Here is a 26,587-nt window from a genome sequence, read left to right on the forward strand (position 1 = left end):
ACTAAGCTTGTAGAAGGAAACAATACATCTTCCTCTTTTCTGGTCTGTAAAAGAAGATGAAATGATTCCTCACCATCCTATGAGGTCAGGATGACAATCGACTACACAAACCATTTAAGTTAAACGGTAGAAACATAAAGGGAAACCTAAAAGCAGGTTGATGTGTTAAATTTACCTGTGCATCAAAATTAAGTCATCATGGATAAGCTTAATTTATATTAAGGACTCAAGAATTTAAAAGCTAAATAACCACATGGATGATTTAAACAAATGTTTTAAAAAAACATTTTTGTGAGAGAAAGGAAAGCATCCTTGATGAAAAAATCATAAAGATGCGTTATAGAAGCAACTCCACAAATACAAAGCTGACCTACTTTCTTCAGGCAGTACGAGAGCATTCGCTGGGTATTGGAGATCTTGGCCATTAATACCAATATACAGTACTTAGGGCAACTTAAGTGTAAAAACTATGGAGCACAAAGTATTGTAGAAGAGTAAAGACTTTGAAAGTGGAAGAATTGTCCAACTCACAAACTGAAGGGGAAAAAAAAAAACCTTAGTTCTGTATTATTACTAAGTGGCTTAGAAATAACACAATATTTGGCTTCTTAGTGGAGGCTTGATTCTATTTTATATTCTTTACTATCAACTTTTGAAACAAGAAGTTTTCAGATTTTCTTAAATTTTGGTAGGGAGTCCGAGTTAAGTATAAACCCTGGTGAGGAGTGCTTTTAATCCAAGATGATTTTTTGTTGTTGTTCTTGTTCTACTTTGAGAAAGAGAATAGCACTCACAAAACGCAAGGTGGCGCTGCAGGCTAAAAAGAGGAAAGGGACGGAAAGGGAAAGGGGAGGGATACACAAAGGATATATTCCAGACTTCCGACAAAGCCATAGGAAATGATATAGTTAGCGGTAACAAGCCCTGGAGAAGGCACCTCTCTCTTCTCGCAGGAATTGCTAGTGTCCAGGTCATTCCTAAGGATTCCAGGGAGCTGCTTGAGGCTAAATGGAAGGAATTTGGGGTTTTATTTTGAAAGTCTTGGAAAGAATGGAGGCCAGATTGGAGCAAGCTGTGCAGAAAAGGCAAGTACTGTTTCTTTGTGTGTTTCTGGGAGCGTCTTGGGCTAGCGCCGAACAGCTTCAGTATTCTGTGGCAGAGGAAACCGAGAGAGGCACTTTCCTGGCCAATCTAGCAAAGGATCTGGGGTTGGGGCTGGGGGAACTGTCAGACCGGGAAGCTAGAATTGTTTCAGACCAGAACACGCGATTTTTACTGCTCAGTCCGCTTACTGGAGAACTAATTCTAAATGAGAAATTGGACCGAGAGGAACTGTGCGGCCCCACAGAGCCCTGTGTACTGACTTTCCAGTTGCTGTTGGAAAGACCATTTCAGATTTATCGTGCTGCACTACATGTCAAAGATATAAATGATAATTCTCCAGTATTTCTAGACAAAGAAATGCACTTGAAAATATCAGAAAGTACCACTCCAGGGGCGACGTTTCTCTTGGAGAGGGCACAGGATTCCGATGTGGGAACGAACAGCCTGAGTAACTACACCATCAGCCCCAATGATTATTTCCACATTCACGTGCATGATGGAGGGGAGGGGACTATCATTCCTGAACTGGTACTGGATAAAATGCTGGACCGGGAAGAAATACCAGAATTCACTTTAACTCTCACAGCCTTAGATGGTGGCTCTCCACCCAGATCTGGGACAGCCTTGGTGCAAATCTTGGTGTTGGACATAAATGACAACTCCCCTCAATTCGTGCAGTCGCTTTACAAAGTTCAGTCACCTGAAAACACCCCTGTTGGTTCCTTGGTTGTCGCTGTGTCTGCCAGGGACTTAGACACAGGAAGCTATGGACAAATAGCCTACACATTTTTTTATGCCACAGAAAGAATTCTCCAAACGTTTCAAATCAATTCTACATCTGGCGAACTTTATCTTAAACACGAACTCAACTATGAAGCAATTCAAACTTATTCGATAACTATTCAGGCCAGAGACGGTGGTGGACTTTCTGGGAAATGTACTGTGGTTGTAGAGGTAATGGACGTGAATGATAATCCACCTGAATTTCTCTTGTCGTCACTTAATAGCCCAATTCCAGAAAATTCCCCAGAGACCGTTGTTGCTGTTTTTAGAATTAGAGATAGAGATTCAGGGAACAATGGGAAAACCCTGTGCTCCGTTGCAAATGATCTCCCTTTCGTCCTGAAGCCATCTGTGGAAAATTTCTATACTCTGGTAACAGAGAAGCCTTTAGATAGAGAATCAAACACTGAGTACAACATCACCATCACAGTCACCGACCTGGGCACACCCAGGCTCACAACCCAGCACACCATAACAGTGCAGGTGGCCGACATCAACGACAATGCCCCGGCCTTCACTCAAACCTCCTACACCATGTTTGTCCTCGAGAACAACAGCCCCGCTCTGCACATAGGCACCATCAGCGCAACAGACTCAGACTCAGGCTCTAATGCCCACATCACCTACTCGCTGCTGCCGCCTCACGACCACCAGCTGGCCCTCGACTCGCTCATCTCCATCAACGTAGACAACGGGCAGCTGTTTGCGCTCAGGGCTCTGGACTATGAGGTCCTGCAGGCCTTCGAGTTCCACGTGGGGGCAATAGACCAAGGCTCGCCCGCACTCAGCAGTCAGGCTCTGGTGCGCGTGGTGATACTGGACGACAATGACAATGCACCCTTCGTGCTCTACCCAATGCAGAACGCCTCTGCATCCTGCACTGAGCTGCTGCCCAGGGCTGCGGATCCTAGCTACCTGGTCACCAAGGTGGTGGCAGTTGACCGCGATTCTGGCCAGAACGCCTGGCTGTCATTTCAGTTGCTTAAGGCCACGGAGCCTGGACTGTTTAGTGTGTGGGCGCACAATGGCGAGGTGCGCACCACCAGGCTACTGAGCGAGAGAGATGTGCCCAAGCACAAGCTGCTAGTGGTGGTCAAGGATAATGGAGAGCCTCCGCGCTCTGCCAGTGTCACACTGCATGTGTTGCTGGTCGATGGCTTCTCTCAGCCATACCTGCCTCTGCCAGAGGTGGCGCGCGACCCTGCACAAGAAGAAGATGTACTAACACTCTACCTGGTCATTGCCTTGGCCTCTGTGTCTTCTCTCTTCCTGGTGTCTGTGCTGCTGTTCATTGGAGTAAGACTCTGCAGGAAGGCCAGGGCGGCCTCTCCAGGTGTCTGTTTTGTGCCTGAGGAACAGTTTCCTGGCCACCTCGTGGATGTCAGCGGTGGAGGGACCCTGTCCCAGAACTACCAGTATGAGGTGTGTCTGACTGGAGGATCAGGGATAACCAGTGAATTTAAGTTTCTAAGTCCAATTGCCCCTAACTTCCTAACCGAAAGCACAGGGAGAGAAATAGAATAAAAACTAAACCCTTCTACCCATGAATGAAGCTCTAATGTAAACTATACCCTTGTGGTGTAAAGAATGATTTCATGTTAACATCTAGAAGTTAACTAATTTAGGACAGAAAAGAATACCTGTATTTATTCCCAAGAACCTTTTCTTTAATTTATGACATGCATGTGTTGTGTGCTATCTCAAATTTAATTTGTCTTCTCTTTGTTTTTTAAGATTTGTTGAACTGCGATCTATTAAACAACAAATCTTGGTAGAGATGGTTTAAACTGTTTTTCCATGTCTACATTTTTTTTCATTTATAACTATGTTCTGTGTCTATTGGAATTACATATAAATGTAGACTTACCCTACATTTTGAGAGGATTATATTATATAAATTTTTTAAAGTTTCTTTAGTAATTACTGTTCATCATACATAATTTCATCACCTTGGGGACATGGTCTCACTATGTCCGTGTCCAGGATAGCTTTGAACTTTTGATTTTCCTGCCCCAGACTTTAAAGGTGCAGCTACCACAGGCCTCAGCCTATCTCCTCCTTTATTTCAGAAGAAGCCAATGAGTAGAGGTATCTCAATAATGAGCAAGTAGAAGTTTGTAGAGACTTGGTAAGATCCATAATTATTAACTGGCAGAGCAGAGCATCTCCTAATTGTTTCTGTTTTGTTTTTCTTGTTTGAAGTGTGGAAGGTTCCTTGTTCTGTCCATCTCCGGACAGGTGACTTGGAAACAACATTATACTGTTTTCTTTTTTTTACTGTTTTCTATTACTAAATATCATGTGTCATAATCACATTGCTCATCAGCCTCTCCTGTATTCATAAATAGCAATGCTCCGCTTAGCCTGAAGTCTCACTTCCTTATAAACTGGCACACACTCACACCCCTTGGAGGTTTATTATCCGACTACTATTAAAGCTCTCACTTAACTAAATCTTAAGGTCTAAAAAAGTTGAGTGTTGGACATGGTAAAACACCTTTAATCCCAATAATTGGGAGGCTGATACAGGGGGGTCTCTGAATTTGGAAGCAGCCTGATCTATGAAAGAGTTCCATGATACCCAAAGGCTACATAGAGAGACCTTGTCTCAGGAACCAAGAGGAGATGGGGAGAAGAAGGAGAGGAAAAGGAGGGAGTTCTCTACATCAAATTTCCATATAGTGTTCCATTACTCTCCCTCCAGAAACTCCTGTTTCTTGTTTGTAAAAATGGAGGACACACAACAGTCCTTGGACCTAGGCACTATTATCTCATCTGTAGATAAGGAATCTAGGGCAAAGAGGATAAATAATTTGCCCAAGAATCACAGCTATTCTTTCTGTGGTTCATCACACTAAAAGTATATAATTCCCCAAATCTTCAGTTACTAGAAACATACATGCAAACACGTGTATATTTGTCTTGCAAATATTTTTCCTTACAGGTTGTTACTTAAATATGCACCTTTTGCCCCAAACTCAATAAGAACTATTGAAAACTCTCCAGCAATGGCATTTCTCTTGTGTGACCTCCAGGAAATTGTCTGCCCAAGAAGGCACAGCAATAAGGGAGGTGGGACTTTTATCGTGCCCACTGCCAGATAAAGGTAGCTTTAGGTTTTTAACATCCATTTTTGTCACACAAAATGTTAAGATGCTGTGAGAACACAAGGCGGCGCTGCAGGATAAGAAAGTAAAACCTAGAAGGCAGTTGTGGTTCCATTAATAGGGGGAAAGAAAAAAAAATCCTGCAGAAGCCCAGAAGCCCAGAGAAGCCCGGACTGGAGGCTTCAGAAAGGAGGTCTCAGCCCTCAGAAAAGGACTGAAAGAATTCTCAGGTATCTGGTGAGACAACTACAGTACCAGATACCAGTGCAGTTTATGGTTCTGCTGAAACATCCTTCAGGAGCTGTACCACCAAGAACAATGGAGGCCAGCAGGAAGCTCATTTGCAGGCAAAGGCAAGTCCTGTTTTTCTTTCTCCTATTAGGTTTCCCTCTAACGATTGCAGGGGAACTGAGGCGCTATTCTGTGGTGGAGGAAAAGGAGGGTAGGTCCTTTGTAACCAATTTAGTAAAAGACTTGGGTCTTGGGCAGCTGGAACTCTCCCGGAGAGGAGCTAAGGTCATTTCTAAAGGTAACAAACTACATTTGCAGCTGGATCAGGAGACGGGGGATTTGCTGTTAAATGAGAAAGTGGACAGGGAAGAACTGTGTGGGCAAACAGAGCCTTGCTTGCTAAGCTTCCAAGTGTTGCTAGACAACCCCTTGGATATTTTTCAAGCTGAGCTAGAAGTCACAGACATAAATGACCACTCTCCAGAATTCCTGGACAAAGAGATCATGCTAAAGATATCAGAAAGCAGTCTTCCTGGAGCTACATTTCCTCTGAAGAATGCTCAGGACATGGATGTAGGCCAAAACGGTATTGACAACTATCTGGTCAGTTCCAATTCCTATTTTCATGTGCTCACTCGGAAACGCAGCGATGGCAAGAAATACCCTGAACTGGTACTAGACAGAGCACTGGATAGAGAGGAGGAAGCTGAGCTCAGGCTAACCCTCACAGCACAGGATGGCGGCTCTCCACCTAGGTCTGGAACCACTGAAGTCCACATTGAAGTCCTGGACTTCAATGATAACGCTCCTCAATTTGAGCAGCTTCTTTACAGGGTGCAGATCCCTGAGGATAGTCCAATAGGCTTTCTGATCATCACTGTCTCTGCTACAGACAAGGACATTGGAGTCAATGGAGAGATCTCCTATTCACTTTTCCAGGTTTCAGATGATATTAGCAAAACATTTTCAATCCATCCGTTGACAGGGGAAGTGCGATTGAAAGAACACCTTGATTTTGAAAAGACTCAGTCCTATGAATTCAATATTGAAGCAAGAGATGCTGGGACCTTTTCTGGAAAATGCACGATTCTGACCCAAGTCATGGATGTGAATGACCACGCTCCAGAGATTATCCTATCTGCATTTACCAACTCCATCCTTGAGAACTTACCAGAAACTATGGTGGCAGTTTTTAGCGTTTCTGATCTAGATTCGGGAGAAAATGGGAAAATAAGTTGTTCTATTCAGGACGATCTACCCTTCTTCCTAAAGCCTTCTGGGGAAAACTTTTATACGCTGTTATCACAAAAACCACTGGACAGAGAGAATGTAGCAGAATATAACATCACCATCACCGCTGCAGACATGGGGAGTCCCATCCTGAAAACACAAGTCAACTTAACAGTGCAGGTCTCTGACATCAACGACAACGCCCCCATCTTCACCCAAACCTCCTATACCATGTTCATCCGCGAGAACAACAGCCCTGCCCTGCACATAGGCACCATCAGCGCCACAGACTCAGACTCGGGCTCCAATGCCCACATCACCTACTCGCTGCTGCCACCCTACGACCACCAGCTGGCCCTCGCCTCTTTCATCTCCATCAACGCTGACAATGGGCAGCTGTTCGCGCTCAGGGCACTGGATTATGAGGCCCTGCAGACCTTTGAATTCCATGTGTGCGCCACAGATGGAGGCTCGCCCGCGCTCAGCAGCCAGGCTCTGGTGCGCGTGGTAGTACTGGACGACAATGATAATTCGCCCTTTGTGCTCTACCCGCTGCAGAACGCTTCTGCGCCCTCCACTGAGTTGCTGCCCAGGTCGGCAGAGCCTGGATACCTGGTCACCAAGGTGGTGGCTGTGGACTGTGACTCTGGCCAGAATGCCTGGCTGTCCTTCCAGCTGCTCAAGGCTACGGAGCCCGGTCTGTTCAGCATGTGGGCGCACAATGGTGAGGTGCGCACCACCAGGATGCTGAGCGAGAGAGATGTGCCCAAGCACAAGCTGCTAGTGGTGGTCAAGGATAATGGAGAGCCTCCGCGCTCTGCCAGTGTCACGCTGCACGTGCTAGTGGTGGATGGCTTCTCTCAGCCCTACCTGTCTCTGCCAGAGGTGGCGCGTGATCCTGATCATGAGGACAGTGAGCTTACATTGTACCTGGTCATTGCCTTGGCCTCTGTGTCTTCTCTCTTCCTCCTGTCTGTGCTGCTGTTTGTGGGGGTGAGGCTGTGCAGGAGGGCCAGGGCGGCCTCTCTGGGTGGCTGCTCTGTGCCTGAGGGACACTTTCCTGGCCACCTGGTGGACGTCAGCGGGGCAGGGACCCTGTCTCAGAGCTACCAATATGAGGTGTGTCTTACCGGAGACTCTGGGACTGGTGAGTTCAAATATCTGAAACCAATTTTACCTAATTTTCAAGACCATTCTCTAAGACCAGAAATGGGAGAAAATCCCAACTCTAGGAACGACTGGAGTTTTGGTATTCAGTTAAAATAACAGCTTTTCATCCTGTGTAATGGGTTTTGTCATATACTCAAACTGCTTTTCTTGCTGTGCCCATTTTGAACTTTTAAAGCACACTTAAAACTTGTTTGCAGGCTATTCTCTCCGTGGTTTTAGAAAGTATCTCAGCTTTTCTCCAGACTAGAAGATGAAATGTTCTAATCTTATGTTTATTTGTTTGTTTGTTTGTTTGTTTAATGTGTCACTAGTTGCACAAATCTTTGTTCTGGGATGGTTTGGGGATGTACAAAAGGAAAAAAAAGGAGAAATCAATTCAACCCAATCAGATGGAATTCAGGGTGTGTTCTCCCACTCATTGTTAACTACTGAATACACACTACTTAGCAATGCTCAAACACAACGAGGTCTAATCAGATAGGAGAACGAGGGGCTCACTGAGGGGTCTGCCTTTTGCTTTATTTGGCCTCTACTGGACTAACTGTCTTTGTTGATGTTTTCTCTTAAAAATCTTACATAGCCACATGGCTCCTCGCTAGCTTGCTATTAGTTTTCCTGTCACTACTTTAAACCACTTTCTACTTTGTTTGTTTGTTTACTTGCTTGCTTGCTTGTTTTTTGGTTGGTGTTGAGGTTTCAGAAAGTTGTCCCTTACTTACCTGGTAAGTTGAATGAGCATGGCAGTAACATTGAGTTTTCACTCCTGTTAAATGCTTGCCAGTCAGAGAAACTGCATCAGCTAATATTTATTTCTTTCCTTCTTTGTTGTCATTCCACATTTCTTTCTTGTCAGTCATGTGCTTAGCTAAAAGAATACATTTTCACTGTCCTTTTTTTTTCTAGCAAATAGAGAAGGGCATATGGCTAGATTATAGTGAGATGTAAAATGTGGTACCTTCCACAGCTCTTCAGTTGAAGATAAACTGGGAGGGGGGTCCTATACATGCCAAGTAAGGACTGTCTCTCTGATCTGCCACTGTAAATGCCCAAGAACACTTGTAAAGGAAGATGTCTCACCTGGAAAGGGATTTCACCCTTTGTTCATGCTATGTTCTCTCTGGGATGTTCATGGTATGATGAGCGCACAAATACCCATGTTGGCTCTGTGATAGGAGTGACGGGCCAAAGTAGCAAGGAATGAACTTAGCTAAGATGGTCCCTGGCAACTCAGGAGTTCTCATATTATTCCCTGCATTGCCAATTTCTAAGACTTTTTAAACATTCAGAAATAAAGGAAGTCCCATGTCATTATTTTAGCTTTTATGCTATGATCAGTTCTTGTGCTATGGAATCTATTTGAGTGTTTGTATGTGTGCCTGTTGGTTCATGTGTGCTTGCAGATGCCCTTGCGTCTCTGTATGTTGAGGTCTAAAGTTGATGTCTACCTTCATTGCTCAATTATCTAGACTAGTCAGAGAGCTCTGTGGAAACACTGACTAACTGGTCACAATTCTGGGCAATAAAAGGAAAAGTCTGAGATATAATCCTAGTTACCTGATTCTAATGACCCAGTTCTTAGTAATATGCTATACTGACAAGAATATACTGGTAGCATTATTTTCCTATGGAGAGAAGAAATCTTTCCCATTCCATGAATAAAATGACTTTGTGTAAATGTAATCTTTAGTTCATAGTTTGTATTTCTTTCTATAGCAGTGACTACACTGCTTAGAAAATAACTCAAAACACTCACAAAAATCAATGACCTAAGTCAAATTGAATCACACTACAACTGCTCTTCATGATGAAGAAGTCAGCCTGGTTATATTCTTGTGGGTACTCAATGAGTCACATGCTTTATTGTGGAAGTGAGCTGTCCTATATGGGCAGCAGAATCACTCTATGATTGTGTTTATTGAACCTTGTATCGGTCTCTCAGTCATCCTCTATAAACTCTAACGTATTATATGCTTTGTATACAGTGAGCCCATTATTAAAATTGAATATCTTAAGCTCACTTCAGCATTGTGTATGTGTTTGAAAGCAATTGCTTTCTAGAAGTTTAGCTGAAAACTAATTTTAAGAAAACTACGAGCAATGTTCTGGATGAATTTTCACACTTAAATAACTGAGAGATTCTTGAAATTCTGTAGAAAATGATGTTTCTAATTATTTTCTGTTACAGTTAACCTTTTATCTTTGGCAAAATAATGCCCATTGATGCCTTCATTTAAATAATGCTATAAAACATCAGAAGGCCATACATGGCTTTTTAAAAAGAATGAATCATCACAACTGAATAAGAAATTCTTTAGCACTTAAAATAATAATACTATTTATATAGAAGCTATCAGTTTTTGGTGTTTTGGCACAATAATCCATATTTATGTCCTGTTTTGATTCTCTGTTGCTGTCAGAAAATTCACAAGAAATTGCTTAAAACAATAAAATGTATTATCCCATAGTTTTGTAAATAAAAAAACAATAAGTGTCTAATTGAACTGACAAGAGAAGTCCATGGGAATACATTGTGTTATGGAGACTTTATAGAACCTTTTTTGTCTTTTCCATCCAGATATTTTCCACATCACATGGTGCATGGTTCCTTCAACTTCACAGCATGTAACATTGCTTGTATAGCCATTTCCTCTGACCCAGTCTGAAAATCTTCTTGAATAAAAGTTCTTTATCCAAATTGATAAATTTGATAAATATCCTGTTTAGATAATGAAGGTCAATCTCCTATTTGAAGAATCTTTAACTTAATCAGCTTTGCAAAGGATTTTCTTGCCAGATTATATAATATAATTACAGATTCTATGGTATATTTGAGTGGCTATTATTCTGCCCAGCAATACCACCAACTGTCAAATGGAGGCACATAAAGATCATTATAACAAGAGTTTAGGCCTCATTGACTTAAGGAATCTAATTAAACAAACTTATAGAGCCATTACCAAAAACTATGAATTGATAAGGGCATCAGCGTTTGTGTGGTACTGGAGTTCAGACCCTGAACTTCACAAATGCTAAATGTGCTCTATCACTGAACTCCCTGTCCTGTCCATTGTGAATTTTCACTGCGACTCATTCAAATTCTATGAACAAACAAACAAAAAATACAAAGATGATCCCATTTCAATCTAAATTCAATATAGAATTTAAACTCTGTTTTATAATAGATTTAAAAATCTAAATCGATTTTTCAAACTCTCACAACTCAATTATTAAAAGATGAATAATTCAATTAAAAATAAGCAAAACTCAGAATAGGCATTTATTTTCTGAAGAAGATATACCTATGGCTAATATGCACATGAAAAACTGTGCAACAACCTCATCAGGGAAACACAAATCAACATCACAGAAATTCACTCAGACCTGCTTGGATGGCAGGAACCAAAAAAAAATTCAGATTTGGGGGAGGATGTCATAATATTGAAACCCTGACACCTGGCTGACAAAGTATAAAATGCTGCAGCCATTTTTAAAGACAGCCTGCCAGATTTTCAAGTGGTCAAACATAGAGCTATCATACAGTAAGCAATTCAACTCCTAGAGAAATAAAAATATGTCCACAAAAAATTAGGTACATAAATCTTCATAGAAACAATATTCAGAAGAGCAAAGGGGTAGAAACGTTCCAGATGTCCAAGTACACATGAGCCTGCATGAGCTGGAAAAAGTAATGAAATACTGACACATGCTAGAATTTGGATGAACCATAAAAGCGTCAGGCTAAGGGAAGGAAAGATAACCACGAGGTCCACACATTCTGCCACTCTGGTCATATGGAAGTTTACAATAGAAAATCAGTAGAGACCAGAAAAGGAGACTAATCATTCCTTTAGGCTCTGCATAGGGGAAGGAGAAAATAGTTGTTAAAGGATGCAAGGTTCTTCTTTGGTGTAAGATATACGCTCCAAAACTGACCTTGATGATGAGCAAATCACAGGGTTGCTATATTAAAAGGCTCAGAACTTTATACTTTTAAATGGAAGGATATATTTAAGTATACATTATATCCCAAATCACAGACACTATTTATGCCAAATATAAGAATCAATCAAGGTCCACATATGTCTATTTATGAAATAATTTTCTGGTAGTTGAACATTGGGAAAACCTACACTTCTCTCCCTTGGAAGTTGAAGGGAAGAAGCAATCCATCTGTACTTTAATAAAGCATGTCTATATTGTGTAGAATTTGCAGGTTGAAACTTTGCATTGTCTACTCATTTGTTACTCTATACTGTGTATGGTGGAAAATATGTGCATGCAAAACAGTCCCCAGGTTATTTTTGAGACATTTTTACCCCTCAATGTGTGTTCTCGGGTTAAATGTTGAGTACACTATCTCATTTGGTTATTGACACAGCGGCAGCAGCATTACATACTCAACACCATGGGTGAGAATTTACTTTTGTACTTGTTTTCATACAATACCTCAGTGTTTTGTCCATACACATGAAAGCAACTTAGAAAAAGAAGCCAGTGATTGACGTTCCATAGTTTAGTCCACAGGTCTTGGAGAATTTTGCCTTTAAATCTGAAAATGTAAGGCTCCATGAGACCGCACGGTGGCGCTGCAGGTTAAGAAGACAGATCATAGAAATTGCTTCTGTAATTCCCTCGGCAGGGCCAGTTTCTCACCATCTAGAAGCAAAGGCTGTGCCTTTTTCGGCCAAAGCATAGGCGAGTGTGAAACCTTAAATATTCTATTTGGAGGCTTGACTCTCACGATCTGGACTGTGAGATAGTGCTGTCACGATCCTGGACATATGTGAAGCTACTGTGAAGCAAACGCCGAGGAAAGAGCCATGGAGACTGCGTGGATGTGCAATCTGAGACAAAGGCAAGTCCTGGCTTTCCTTGTTTTGCTGCATGTGTCTGGGGCAGGGGCAGAACTGGGTCCATATTCCATAGAGGAAGAAACAGAGAGGGGATCCTTTGTGGCAAATCTTGGGAAAGATCTGGGGGTGGAACTGGCAGAGATATCCAGTCGCAGGGCTCGGATCATGTCCCAGGAAAACAAAGAGCATCTGCAGCTCAACCTTCAATCTGGAGATTTGCTCATAAATGAGAAACTGGACCGAGAGGAGCTATGTGGCCCCATTGAGCCTTGTGTTCTACATTTCCAAGTGTTAATGGAAAACCCTTTAGAGGTATTTCAGGCTGAACTGAGGGTGATAGACATAAATGACTGTTCTCCAGTGTTCAGTGAAAGAGAAATGATACTGAGAATACCAGAAAACAGTGCTCTGGGAAATACGTTCCCTTTAAATAATGCTCTGGACTCAGATGTAGAAATCAACAATATCCAGACCTATAGGCTCAGCTCAAACTCTCATTTCCTGGTTGTAACCCGCAACCGCAGTGATGGCAGGAAGTACCCAGAGCTGGTGCTGGAGAAAGAACTGGATCGAGAGGAGGAACCTGAGCTGAGGTTAACTCTGACAGCTTTGGATGGTGGCTCTCCTCCCCGGTCTGGGACGGCACAGATTCTCATTGAAGTAGTGGACACCAATGATAATGCACCCGAGTTTCAGCAGCCAACATACCGAGTGCAAATTCCCGAGAACAGCCCCACTGGTTCTCTGGTACTCACAGTCTCAGCCAATGACTTGGACAGTGGAGATTATGGGAACGTATTGTATGCACTTTCTCAGCCTTCAGAAGATATTAGCAAAACGTTAGAAGTAAACCCTGTAACCGGAGAAATTCGGCTACGAAAAGAGGTGGATTTTGAAACTATTCCCTCTTATGAAGTGGATATCAAGGCCACGGATGGGGGAGGTCTCTCAGGAAAATGCACGCTGTTACTGCAGGTGGTGGACGTGAATGACAATGCCCCAGAAGTGATGCTATCTGCTCTTACCAGCCCAGTCCCAGAAAACTCCCCGAACGAGGTAGTTGCTGTTTTCAGTGTTAGAGATCCTGATTCAGCGAACAATGGAAAAATGATTGCCTCCATCGAAGAGGATCTTCCCTTTCTTCTAAAATCTTCAGGAAAGAACTTTTACACTTTAGTGACCAAGAGAGCACTTGACAGGGAAGAAAGAGAGCAATTCAACATCACCATCACTGTCTCTGATCTGGGGACACCCAGGCTCACAACCCAACACACCATAACAGTGGCGGTCTCTGACACCAATGACAACGCCCCCGCCTTCAACCAAACCTCATATACCCTGTTCGTCCGCGAGAACAACAGCCCCGCCATGCACATAGGCACCATCAGCGCAACAGACTCAGACTCAGGCTCCAATGCCCACATCACCTACTCGCTGCTGCCGCCTCACGACCACCAGCTGGCCCTCGACTCGCTCATCTCCATCAACGCAGACAATGGGCAGCTGTTCGCTCTCAGGGCTCTGGACTATGAGACCCTGCAGGCCTTCGAGTTCCACGTGGGTGCAATAGACCAAGGTTCGCCCGCACTCAGCAGTCAGGCTCTGGTGCGCGTGGTGGTACTGGATGACAATGACAATGCGCCCTTCGTGCTCTACCCGATGCAGAATTCCTCTGCGCCTTGCACAGAACTGTTGCCCAGGGCAGCGGAGCCCGGATACCTGGTCACAAAGGTGGTGGCTGTGGACCGCGACTCTGGTCAGAATGCCTGGCTGTCATTCCAGCTGCTCAAGGCTACGGAACCCGGGCTGTTCAGCGTGTGGGCTCACAATGGCGAGGTGCGCACCACCAGGATGCTGAGCGAGCGCGATGTGCCCAAGCACAGGCTGCTGCTGCTGGTCAAGGACAATGGCGATCCTCCGCGCTCTGCCAGTATCACGCTGCACGTGCTAGTGGTGGATGGCTTCTCTCAGCCCTACCTGCCTCTGCCAGAGGTGGCGCGCAATCCCGCGCACGAAGAGGATGCTCTAACACTGTACCTGGTCATAGCCTTAGCATCTGTGTCTTCGCTCTTCCTTTTGTCTGTGCTGCTGTTTGTGGGGGTGAGGCTGTGCAAGAGGGCCAGGGCGGCCTCTCTGAGTGGTTATTCTGTGCCTGAGGGACACATTCCAGGCCATCTGGTGGATGTCAGAGGTGTGGGGACCCTGTCCCAGAGCTACCAGTATGATGTATGTCTGATGGGCGATTCTTCTGGGACCAACGAGTTTAACTTCTTAAAGCCAGTTCTCCCTAGCTCCCTAGACCAGTGCTCCGGTAAAGAAATAGAGGGAAATTCCACACTCCTCAATAGTTTTGGATTTCATCATTAACAGAAAGCTTCTTAACAGTATTTACTTCCCAATATTGTCTTGTTGATTAGCTAACGTCTGTTCACCTGTGACTAGCAACAATTTTAATTTTCACTTTGCCCATCCTTTTTCAGGCTCAGGCCTAATGTTTGGTTTTACTCATATTTGTCCCACAGATATTTCATAGGATCTCAGAAAAACAAAATGTTTTCTCTGCAGTTAGTGCATTCACTGAAGCTTTTCTTCCTCATTTGCTCTCCATGTTTTATGTTCCTAGACTTCTTGAATTATTAAAATACTGTGTTGCATGCTATATACATATATAATAGTTGGTATTTCTGCATTTCCTTTCTATACTGCCAGACTTGATGATTAGCCATCTTTGATTTTTGTTATATATAATAGTTGTCTTAAGTTATGCTAGTATTTTATAGTTTTATTTTTCTTTGTTTATATATCTTGATTTAAAAATTAATTTCTGTCATAAGTGATACAAGTATCTAGTGAACCTGAAAATAAGAATAGTATTGTAAGATTTTGAGTTTGTGTAGATGTGCCTAAATTTGTGAAAATCGAGGCAATTTTGGCATTAGAAGGCATCAAATAAAAGTATATAAATTTTTCTTTTAATTCTGCATGAAAACCTAGAGATCAGCGTTGAGTTGTCAATGGCTTACAATCCAGTCACACTCTTTTGAATAAACAATGTATATTTATCATCATATAGATGGTGTGATTTTTTCCCCATTCAACAGAGATGGGATTTGGGGCTCTATCTAATCTTTTTCCTAACACATTCTAAGGTTTAATCTATGTCACTTGCTTATATGGGAAAATTAGAATAGTGTAGGCCTTTGAATAAAAAATTTGATGAAGATATTTTATCGCTATATCCTTGCTTTCAACAATGTTAGGATATGTACTGATTTGTCGTAGTTCTGGTCTGTATTCAAGGCACAGTAAAAAGATTGTACTACAAATACAATAAATAGTAAATAGAGGGACGTTTAAACAAAGGTAAGGCTTCTCTTTAACTCTATCCATGAAGGCCATTTTAAAAAAAATAAAGATAAATGAAAGGAAACCAACAGAAACTTCAAAGTATGAGAAATGAAATAGTGTGATTTTAAGATGGTAGGAGCTGAAGGACACATGCTGTTTCTTGTCCTCCTTGCAGTTTATTTGTGCATTATTTTATTCAATAAATACTAACTGCATGATTTTCCAACCAGAGATAAGGCACAGTTCCTGTCCAAATTGGTCATGTATAAAGGGAAAGGTAGATTCTGATAAAAACTAGAAGCTATTCTATTTACATAATAAACAGAGTGTGTGCGTAAGTCACAGTCATGTGCATATTGGGGCACAGAGGGGGGCAGCGTGATTGCTCAGTCGTGGCTGCAATGTGGCGCTTCTGTTAGGGAATGTGATATAGTTGGAATACGTTTTCTGAGGAACTTGTAAAACATTTCGTTAGCATGTTCCCTGTGTTCCTATGCCCCTGTTTCCAGAACTATGAAATGTGTTATCAGAAGACATGCTCACATTTTCCCCTTTGTTTGCATGAGCGGGTGCCAGAGACAAAACAGAATTAGCGTGGAGTTCAATACAGCGTTGAAACAAAGTTACTGCTACAAACCTTTTATTCAACCGTTAAAATTTTAACTTTCCCATGAATCTGTGAAGAACCGATTTGAACGGATGTGTATCTCAACATTATTTTCAAAAATCAAACAAAAGGAGAAATGAGAAACCAAAATAGCATGCTACGGGAAATATTTTATAAGGATGTATGTGTGGACATAAAAATTAGATACAACCATTTTTAATCTGTTGGAACCACATGGTGGCGCTGCAGGCTAAAGAAATGCAAGGGAAATTAAAGTGAGTCTGCGCTAGAAGTTAAAAAAAAAAAAAAAGCAAAATTCTGACCGATGAGAGGGAAAGCTGAGGCTCCTCACAACTGAAGAAGGAAAAATATATCCTAGATCCTTCCAGCTAGGAGGAACCTCTGAGGTGTATGACTGCTAGGAGCTGTGGCTGAGACCTGTAGTAAAGAAAGAAGCAGCAATGGCAGCCAGAGGATCATGCATCTCCAGACAAAGGCAAGTGCTATTTCTCTTCCTGCTCTGGGGACTGTGTTTGGCAGATTCTGAGTTTGGACGTTATTCAGTGACTGAGGAAACAGAAAGGGGATCATTTGTGGCGAACCTAGCAAAGGATCTGGGGCTAGGGGTGGAAGCGCTGGCTGCAAAGAGGACTAGGGTGATTTCTGATGATAACAAACAGCACTTGTTTCTGGATTCTCACACTGGAGATTTGCTCACAAACGAGAAACTGGACCGTGAGAAGCTGTGCGGCCCCACAGAGCCCTGCATGCTGTATTTCCAAATTTTAATGGATAACCCCTTTCAGATTTACCGGGCTGAGCTGAGAATTGTGGATATAAATGATCACTCACCCATATTCCAGGACAAAAAGATGATTTTAAAAATACCAGAAAACACAGCTGTGGGGACAACATTTCGATTAGAAAGAGCACAAGACTCAGATGGCGGACAGAATGGCATCCAAAACTACACCATCAGCCCCAACACTTTTTTTCATATTACCACTCGTAACAGTGATGAAGGAATGATATATCCAGAGCTTGTGCTAGACAAAGCTCTGGATTGGGAGGAGCAGCCGGAGTTCAGTCTAACACTCACAGCACTTGATGGTGGGTCTCCATCCAGGTCTGGGACATCCACTATACATATTCTGGTTTTGGACATCAATGATAATGCACCACAGTTTCCCCAAGAACTGTATGAAGCCCAGGCTCCAGAAAACAGTCCAGTGGGCCTTATTGTCATTAAAGTCACCGGAGAAGATGTAGACTCTGGAGCCAATGCAGAAATATCCTATTCGTTTTTTGATGCTTCTGAAGATGTTCGAGCAACCTTTCAAATCAATCCTTTCTCTGGGGAAATCACTCTCAAAGCCTTGCTTGACTATGAGTTCATAAAGTCCTATAAGTTAAATGTACAGGCAGTTGATGGTGGGGGCCTTTCGGCGAGATGTACAGTTCTAGTGCAGGTTTTAGACGTTAATGACAACGCCCCTGAACTGATCATGTCATCACTGGTCAACCAAGTTGTTGAGAACTCACCTGAAACCGTGCTGGCAGTTTTTAGGATTAATGACAGAGACTCTGGAGAGAATGGGAAAATGGTTTGCCACATTCAAGAAAATCTACCTTTCCTTTTAAAACCTTCCATGGACAATTTTTACATCCTAATGACAGAAGGAGCACTGGACAGAGAGAGCAGAGCTGAGTACAATATCACCATCACTGTCTCCGACCTGGGCATACCCAGGCTCAAAACCCAACACACCATAACAGTGCAAGTCTCTGACATCAATGACAACGCCCCTGCCTTCAACCAAACCTCATACACCCTGTTTGTCCGCGAGAACAACAGCCCCGCCCTGCATATAGGCACCATCAGTGCCACAGACTCAGACTCAGGCTCCAATGCCCACATCACCTACTCGCTGCTGCCAACCCAAAACCCACAGCTGACCCTCACCTCGCTGGTCTCCATCAATGCTGACAACGGGCAACTGTTCGCAATCAGGGCTCTGGACTATGAAGCCTTACAGGCCTTCGAGTTCCACGTGGGTGCCACAGACCGAGGCTCACCCGCGCTCAGCAGCCAGGCCCTGGTGCGTGTGGTGGTGCTGGATGACAATGACAATGCGCCCTTCGTGCTTTACCCAATGCAGAACGCTTCTGCGCCCTACACCGAGCTGCTGCCCAGGACCGCAGAGCCCGGATATCTGGTCACCAAGGTAGTGGCTGTGGATCGCGACTCTGGCCAGAATGCCTGGCTGTCATTCCAGCTACTCAAGGCCACGGAGCCCGGGTTGTTCAGCGTGTGGGCTCACAATGGCGAGGTGCGCACCACCAGGATGCTGAGCGAGCGCGATGTGCCCAAGCACAGGCTGCTGCTGCTTGTCAAGGACAATGGAGAGCCTCCGCGCTCTGCCAGTGTCACACTGCAGGTGCTACTGGTGGATGGCTTCTCTCAGCCCTACCTGCCTCTGCCTGATGTGGCGCACAACCCCACTCAAGGGGAAGAGGATTTGCTCACGCTGTACCTGGTCATTGCCTTGGCCTCTGTGTCTTCTCTCTTCCTCTTGTCTGTGCTGCTGTTTGTGGGGGTGAGGCTGTGCAGGAGGGCCAGGGCGGCCTCTCTGGGGGGCTGCTCCATGCCTGAGGGACACTTTCCTGGACACCTTGTGGACGTCAGCGGTACAGGAACACTGTCCCAGAGCTACCAATATGAGGTGTGTCTAATGGGAGGCTCCTCTGGAACCAGTGATTTCAAGTTCTTGAAACCGATTTACCCTGAAGTTCATGCTTATAGTTCCCAAGGCAATAGTGATGATAATCCTTCATTTTGAATTTTCTCATTTAATTTTGAGTAATGTTTCATTCCATTTAATATATAATACAGCCATATGAATATTAATTTAGCTGTATAGTAGTTGCTACACAGCAAAACTAACTTCGTTTTCAACTTCCAAGTGGGTCACATTTAGATTGTTACAGTGTTTTTACTTTAGTAATTTGGTGGTTGTTTCATGCTTGGGTTTTTTTGTTTGTCTGTTTGTTTATGTTTTTTGTTTTCTTTTCTTTCTAGAAGAGTATTGTCATTTTAGATTTGAGGTTTTGATTCTTTCATAGTGTAAGATAACTTGGTTTTATTTCTCATTATAGAAAACTAAGGCTTGAGGTTTCCTTGTTGTTGTTCTGTTTTCTTTTGTTGCTAAATTTTGTTACTAATTGACCAAGCCTTTTGCATGGTAAGAAAATGTTCCACCATAGAGCTCTATCTCCAGCCAGGCATGCTTTATACTCACTTTTAAAAGCTGTATATTCTTTTAACTTTCATTGAGTCTGTTTTTGGCAGTTTCATGCATCTATGTTGTGCATTCTGTTTATGATAATCTCTTGATTAATCTCCTTGCAACCCCTATTACTTCCCTTCCTCCCTTACAAAGCCCTTGGCATGTTTATGATTCTGAGTGTTCTGATAATTTTATGCCAGCATGCTAATTAATGACTTCTGCACACACGGTGTTATGCTTTGGACTCATTCATTCCTAACTCTTGTGTCCCACTTGTTTTCTTCCTTTTTTAAGCAAGTACCCCATACTGCTTCCTTAACATGGCTACTTCATTGCCCTTATTTCCCATCATCCTTAAGAGTTCTTTCTTTTTTATCTTTTCTGTTTTTCAAACCAGAGTTGCTTTATGCAGATCTGGCTGTCCTGAAATTAGTTCTGCAGACCAGGCTGACCCCAAACTCATAGAGATCTACCCGCCTCAGCTGCCCAAATGCTGGGATTAAACTTGTGTATCACTACCACCCAGCAAGAGCTCAGTTTTATGCTCATTCTTGGTGGCATATATGGCAGATTGTGTCATATAATGCTAATACAATGTGACAGTCTGCATGGAAATTAACATAAATTTTATGTGACAATATTGATGGGCTGGTTGGAAAGATAATTTTCTTGTTATATTGAAACTTTAAATGTTGTCAAATTTAAATATTGAAATAAATTAAAGGTTACAGAGAAAATAAATTTTATCTCTATTCCCTTTCTACACAGTTGCTCTTTGACTTTGATCTACTTCCAGATGGTGTGTTTAACTGCCTTATCTTTATAATCAGCTTTTATGTGCTACCACTTTTTGCAGTTCTTATTTCACATTAATAGACACACATACAAAAGGATCTCATTTCCCGTATCCTAGGGTTTTTTTGTAGAATAATCATAAAATGTTATCAGTTTTGTTTCTGTGGGTTTCTATGCTCAAACCCAAGGCCTGTTAAATGAGTACCATCCTGAAGTAAAACTAATATTAACGCCCACCTGTATAGGTTTCCTATGCGTACATACCTAGTAGTGGAGTATGATTACACTTTCTTGGAAATTTTTTTCCAAAGCTAATAGTTGCTGTTTTAGATTTGGATTTATTTCTATTTATGGTTAGTGATTTTTCTGCCCCTCTCTTTCCATGTTAAGTGATCAATCAAAGCAGTGAGTTACCTTGAGCTGCACTCTCTGCTCTCACTACTGTTTTTTTACATCATATCCCTCTTGAATATTAGCTTCTTTCCTTCAAATATTCAAATATATAAGATGCAAATTAATTGTGTTTATTTACTAGGCTCTTTCATTCATAGGTCTTCTTTTAGACGGTTTACCTTGTGGCTGTCGTGCTTCAATACTTTTTTGACACTGCCAGCCTTTTATAGGACCCAGTATCATGTCTGAGTTTACTTTCTTACTTGGTTGACAGACAATTTCACTAAAATAGATGCAGAGGCACTTACTTAGCAGAAATAAAACAACTTTTGATACTTTACACAGTGAAGCAATATTTTTATTTGATTGATAGTTTGACTGGGTATAAAAGTATAATTTGAAATTTTCTCCCTTAATGTTAAAAAGCACTTTTCCTTTTCTTAATTGTATAGAACTACTTTTCACAGGGACAATTCCATTCTAAAGCCTATCTCTTTTTCTGCAATTTTCCCCATGCATTCTGGAAGCATTGGAAAACTTACCCTCAGTAGTCTGGGAATACTATAGCTGTGGCTATTTCTTTGTTAACCTGTTCATGAGTATATATCCTGTCGATGTTGAGATTCTCAATTCAGAAAAAAAAAACCCTCATTTTAGTTTGCTATAATTTCTCATTTGTATTTTCTAAAAATCTTGATTAAATATTGACTGGAAGAGTTCTATGAGATCCTAAGCTCATTTCATTTTGAATTTCCACTCTATTTGCTCCATGTTCTACTTTCTTGCACTGCTCATTTAATCATTCAATCTTGATTTGTAAGCTTGCTTTTTGGAAGATAAACACTTTTAGAAGTTTTTTGGTTTTGTTATTTTTTGAACAGTATGCATTGGAAGTTTAATTTTTTCCTATTTGTAATTTACCACCTTAGATTATATTATGAAGATATGCTGTACAATATTATTAGTATCATATTGTCATTCTAAAAATTAAGTGTAAGTCACAGAAGTTGAAGAATTTTACCAAAATTATACAGTTTGTAAGGGACACTGAAGTCTCCTAATCAGTTTTGTTGCCGTTTTCAACTTTGAATCGGGGTTTCAACTACATAGTCAGGGTATTCTTCAATTTGTAACCTTTCTGACTCTGCCTCTTGTGTATTAAAGCTACAGGCATGTATAATCTAATATGCCCCAACTCTAACCCATCATTTCTCTTATAATAAGAACAATACTCCATACAAATGTTATTAACATGAAATGGGTACATTCATTTGAAACACAAAGAATCATGGAAGATGTAAAGAAACATTTGTTTCTTAGATTTTATTTTTCTGGAGATATTGATCAGATATTTCCTCTTGTTTCTATTTGTTTTGTAATTGTATCGGTGTGTGTGTGTGTGTGTGTGTGTGTGTGTGTGTGTGTGTGTTGGCAATTCTCTTGTCCGCATCTACTGTCTGAGCTTTGACTAAAGATGTACAGTACTACATCTGCTTTTTACATGGATACTAGTGATTAAACTCAGATCCAGCTTTGCACAGAAAGTGTTTTACTCACCAAATTATCTCTATGGCCATGGACATTGGTTTGGGCCTTTCTACTTCATGTTATAGATATCCTCTCAAATATCTTGTAGTCCTTAGCTGTGTTCTCTTAATGAAGAATTCTACTTCTAAAACACTGGGTATTAACCCTCTGTGATTGAACAGGCATGGCCGGCAAGACTTCATTCTAATGTGACCATGCTAAGGCAGAGGTATTTTCTAGGCAGAGCCACATCAGTGAGTATAAGAATTTATTTGAGCTTTCACACTTTTCAGGTTAGAATTCTGGAAAAACTTGTGTGTGAGATTATCTGTCAATAACACACCTTGTGTTCTACAGTCTGAGAATGTTGCTTGAGAAGATACTTGAAGTCTTACAATTCAAAAATCTAAATCTAAAAATCTAAAGTTCTACTTTTGTTTAGCATGACTTAAGTGTCAAAGACTAGAGAAAGATTGCTAATCTCTTCAAATCAAGAATCCATTCTCTACTATGAGTGACTTTTCTGTCTCTGTAGAAAATTCAACCTTACTGTAAATACAGTTTCAATTAATAACTTGTTCATCTCAAGACTAACTTTACTCTTCCCATTTCTCTGAATCTGAAATGTAAATGCTATTCTGTTAGACAAACATGTTAATTTCCGTTTCTCCAGTGATGGATATTTAGCCATTCCCTAAAACTTCGTAGTGAGTTTCTTCCCATTGCTTTCTATCATTAAACACATGTGTGCTACCTGTATACCTTAATTTTGTGAGTTCTCAATATCATTACTTTTCTATCAGGTTAATGGTTATTTTAAAGGTGGAAAGATAGCTGTGCATATATCCAGGCCACATACCTTTCTAATTTTCTCTTTTGTGCTGGTTTATTTTTTCAACCATATATACAACTTACATTTTTAAAAATTCAACTCAAATTAGCATTTTTCAATTGGAACTGTTTCGAATGAACTGGGGTACTTTTAAAACTTTCAATAGTGGATATCATTGATGAGTTCCTAGCATTTATTCCCAACAATCTCCTCCTTCAGTGGCAATTGTGAACTCCAGCTAGGGCCAAATCCCTTCCAAGTTTCAGAGATGGTACTAGTCAGGGTGAAGCAATCACAGAGTGGGCTCTATCACTAAAAGCTATCCTCATTAATGCTATACTCGAGTAGTCATTGGCAGAAACATGGCATTAATTGATTTCATTTACAGATTAAATTTGCTTTCTTTAGGAAATCAAATGTCTATCATTTTTCCTCTCTGAACTGCTGTGTGTTGTTGACAGAATATTTCCTGGGGGAGGTCAGCCTTAGGAGTATGAGTGTCCTTTACTCAAAACAGCACAATTGTATTGTGCACCACTTACTGAATTGTTGTAACTTGTAAGAAACTGGAACTAAACTATGAATTTATATAATGTATTCCCTAAAGTGTGCCATCTTTCATAATCCAAAGAAAACCTCTGAAACATTCTCTGGACACTATCTTTTTCCCTTTCCACCTTAAACTTACCAATGTTATACTCCTGAGGTACTTACCACGTGCTTTAAAACAAACACTGACATCATCATGAACCATAAAGAACATTAATGAAAAATATACTAATCACCACAAAATAAATATTTGTCTCTGAGAAAAATTTGATGTGAAGGAAACTTAAGAGGCATTCATCAAACTGTGAAAACCTGTGAAGACACATGGTGGCGCTGCAGGATAACGTTACAGAAAAAAGGGAATTACATTAAATGCCGCAGACACAGCCCAAGTGAGCACAGAAAACTAGAAAGAAAAAGAAGCCAGGAGGCTGATACGTAGAAACCTCTTATCTTCGGATTCTGTGGACAAACCAAGGGGCACGTTTTGCAGAAGTGTGTGGTGGAGCAGAAGTGATTCTGCCAGAAGCCTTCTGGAAAGGAACTATGGAGAGCCAAGGGGGACTCTATCTGCTGACAAGGCAAGTCCTGCTTCTCTTTGTTTTCCTAGGAATGTCTCAAGCACACTCTGAGGCTGGGAGACTTTCAGTGGTGGAGGAAATGCTGAGTGGGGCCTTGGTAGGGAATTTGGTAAAGGACCTGGGACTCCAGGTGGGTGAGCTGTCTGCACGAGAGGCTCAAGTGGCCTCTAGTGATAATAAACTGCCTTTGCAATTGAACATAAATACAGGAGATTTGCTCCTAAGTGAACCGCTGGACCGTGAGGAGCTGTGTGGCTCCACTGAGCCCTGTGTGCTCCATTTCCAGGTGTTACTGAAAAACCCCTTAAAGATTTTGCAAGTTGAGCTTCAGGTCATGGATGTAAATGACAACTCCCCCATATTTTTGGAAAAGGAAATGGTTTTAGAAATCCCAGAGAACAGCCCTGTTGGTGCTGTGTTCTTGCTAGAAAGTGCGGTCGATTTAGATGTAGGAATCAATGCTGTTAAAAGCTACGTGATAAGCCAGAACTCTCATTTCCACATTACAATGAGAGTTAATCCTGATGGCAGGAAATACCCAGAGCTAGTTTTGGACAAGGCGTTGGATTATGAGGAGCAGCACGAGCTCAGTCTCATCCTCACTGCTTTGGATGGAGGGACGCCACCCAGGTCTGGGACTGCATTGGTTCGAGTGGAAGTCATAGATATTAATGACAACTCCCCCGAGTTTGATCAAATGTTCTATGAAGTGATGGTTCCAGAGAATAGCATGCTTGGCTCACTGCTTATTACTGCCTCGGCTTGGGATTTAGACTCGGGAATTAATGGTGAAGTATCATATGCCTTTTCCCATGCTTCAGAGGATATTCGAAAAACATTTGCAGTTAATAAACATTCTGGAGAAATAAGTTTAAGAGGCTATTTGGACTTTGAAAGAACTGAATCCTACTCGATAATCATTAAAGCTACTGATCAGGGAGGACTTTCTGGGAAATCTACAGTAAGAATTCAGGTGATGGATGTGAACGACAATTTTCCTGAAATCATTGTGTCATCGTTTATCAGTCCAATCCCAGAAAACACTGCAGAGACTTTAGTTATGATTTTTAGTACTCGAGACAAGGACTCGGGTGAGAATGGCAAAATGGTTTGTACTATTCCGGAGGATCTCCCGTTTGTGCTAAAATCTTCTACTGAAAATTACTACCACTTAGAAACGGATGGAGCACTGGACAGAGAGAGCATAGCTGAATACAACATCACCATCTCTGTCACGGACCTGGGCACACCCAGGCTCACAACCCAGCACACCATAACAGTGCAGGTGTCCGATATCAATGACAATGCCCCTGCCTTCACTCAAACCTCCTACACCATGTTTGTCCATGAGAATAACAGCCCTGCATTGCACATAGGCACCATCAGCGCCACAGACTTTGACTCTGGCTCCAATGCCCATATCACCTACTCGCTGTTGTCAGCTCAGGACCTACAAATGGCCCTCACCTCGCTCGTCTCCATTAACGCTGACAATGGGCAGCTGTTCGCGCTCAGAGCATTAGACTATGAGGCCCTGCAGGCCTTCGAGTTCGACGTGAGTGCCACAGACCAAGGCTCACCCGCACTCAGCAGCCAGGCCCTGGTGCGCGTGGTGGTACTGGACGACAACGACAATGCGCCCTTCGTGCTCTACCCGATGCAGAACGCCTCTGCGCCCTGCACGGAGCTGCTGCCTAGGGCGGCGGAGCCTGGCTACCTGGTCACCAAGGTGGTAGCTGTGGATCGCGACTCTGGCCAGAATGCCTGGCTGTCATTCCAGCTGCTCAAGGCCACGGAGCCCGGGTTGTTCAGCGTGTGGGCTCACAATGGCGAGGTGCGCACCACCAGGATGCTGAGCGAGCGCGATGTGCCCAAGCACAGGCTGCTGCTGCTTGTCAAGGACAATGGCGATCCTCCGCGCTCTGCCAGCGTCACGCTGCACGTGCTAGTGGTGGATGGCTTCTCTCAGCCCTTCCTGTCTCTGCCAGAGGTGGCGCGCAATCCCGTGCACGAAGAGGACGCTCTAACACTGTACCTGGTTATTGCCTTGGCATCTGTGTCTTCTCTCTTCCTCCTGTCTGTGCTGCTGTTTGTTGGGGTGAGGCTGTGCAGGAGGGCCAGGGCGGCCTCTCTGGGTGGCTGTTCTGTGCCTGAGGGACACTTTCCTGATCATCTCGTGGACATTAGCGG

At 42.4% G+C, this 26,587-nt stretch overlaps 5 protein-coding genes across 5 annotated transcripts in view; all 5 read left to right on the forward strand.

The window, feature by feature from the left end:
• The first annotated feature begins 894 nt into the window (after positions 1-894).
• Positions 895-3,661, forward strand: LOC110333180 (protocadherin beta-7-like). Its single transcript, XM_021214695.1, has one exon. The coding sequence runs from the start codon at positions 1,009-1,011 to the stop codon at positions 3,409-3,411; it is 2,403 nt and encodes an 800-aa protein (XP_021070354.1). The 5' UTR covers positions 895-1,008; the 3' UTR covers positions 3,412-3,661.
• Positions 3,662-3,760: 99 nt separating this feature from the next.
• LOC110333167 (protocadherin beta-8-like) lies at positions 3,761-10,749 on the forward strand. Its single transcript, XM_021214682.2, has one exon. The coding sequence runs from the start codon at positions 5,268-5,270 to the stop codon at positions 7,719-7,721; it is 2,454 nt and encodes an 817-aa protein (XP_021070341.1). The 5' UTR covers positions 3,761-5,267; the 3' UTR covers positions 7,722-10,749.
• A 7-nt stretch (positions 10,750-10,756) lies between these two features.
• On the forward strand, positions 10,757-15,546 carry LOC110333169 (protocadherin beta-16-like). The gene has a single exon (XM_021214685.2). The coding sequence runs from the start codon at positions 12,446-12,448 to the stop codon at positions 14,843-14,845; it is 2,400 nt and encodes a 799-aa protein (XP_021070344.1). The 5' UTR covers positions 10,757-12,445; the 3' UTR covers positions 14,846-15,546.
• A 1,116-nt stretch (positions 15,547-16,662) lies between these two features.
• LOC110333179 (protocadherin beta-18) lies at positions 16,663-20,119 on the forward strand. Its single transcript, XM_021214693.2, has one exon. It carries the CDS (start codon positions 16,895-16,897, stop codon positions 19,271-19,273), a length of 2,379 nt encoding a protein of 792 aa, XP_021070352.1. The 5' UTR covers positions 16,663-16,894; the 3' UTR covers positions 19,274-20,119.
• Positions 20,120-24,127: 4,008 nt separating this feature from the next.
• LOC110333408 (protocadherin beta-11-like) overlaps positions 24,128-26,587 on the forward strand; it is a 6,282-nt gene continuing 3,822 nt past the window's right edge. The window contains exon 1 of the mRNA XM_021215003.2: positions 24,128-26,583. Coding sequence (XP_021070662.1) covers positions 24,363-26,583 — 2,221 coding nt within the window. The 5' untranslated portion in view covers positions 24,128-24,362. The remainder of the gene's footprint in view (positions 26,584-26,587) is intronic.

The sequence above is a fragment of the Mus pahari genome, chromosome 15, assembly GCF_900095145.1.
Source record: "Mus pahari chromosome 15, PAHARI_EIJ_v1.1, whole genome shotgun sequence".
NCBI lineage: Eukaryota > Metazoa > Chordata > Mammalia > Rodentia > Muridae > Mus > Mus pahari.

What these genes read in the sequence shown, in the direction of transcription:
- LOC110333180 (XM_021214695.1), top strand. Translation starts at nt 1,009, where the DNA reads ATGGAAGGAATTTGGGGTTTTATTTTGAAAGTCTTGGAAAGAATGGAG.
- LOC110333167 (XM_021214682.2), top strand. Translation starts at nt 5,268, where the DNA reads ATGGTTCTGCTGAAACATCCTTCAGGAGCTGTACCACCAAGAACAATG.
- LOC110333169 (XM_021214685.2), top strand. Translation starts at nt 12,446, where the DNA reads ATGGAGACTGCGTGGATGTGCAATCTGAGACAAAGGCAAGTCCTGGCT.
- LOC110333179 (XM_021214693.2), top strand. Translation starts at nt 16,895, where the DNA reads ATGGCAGCCAGAGGATCATGCATCTCCAGACAAAGGCAAGTGCTATTT.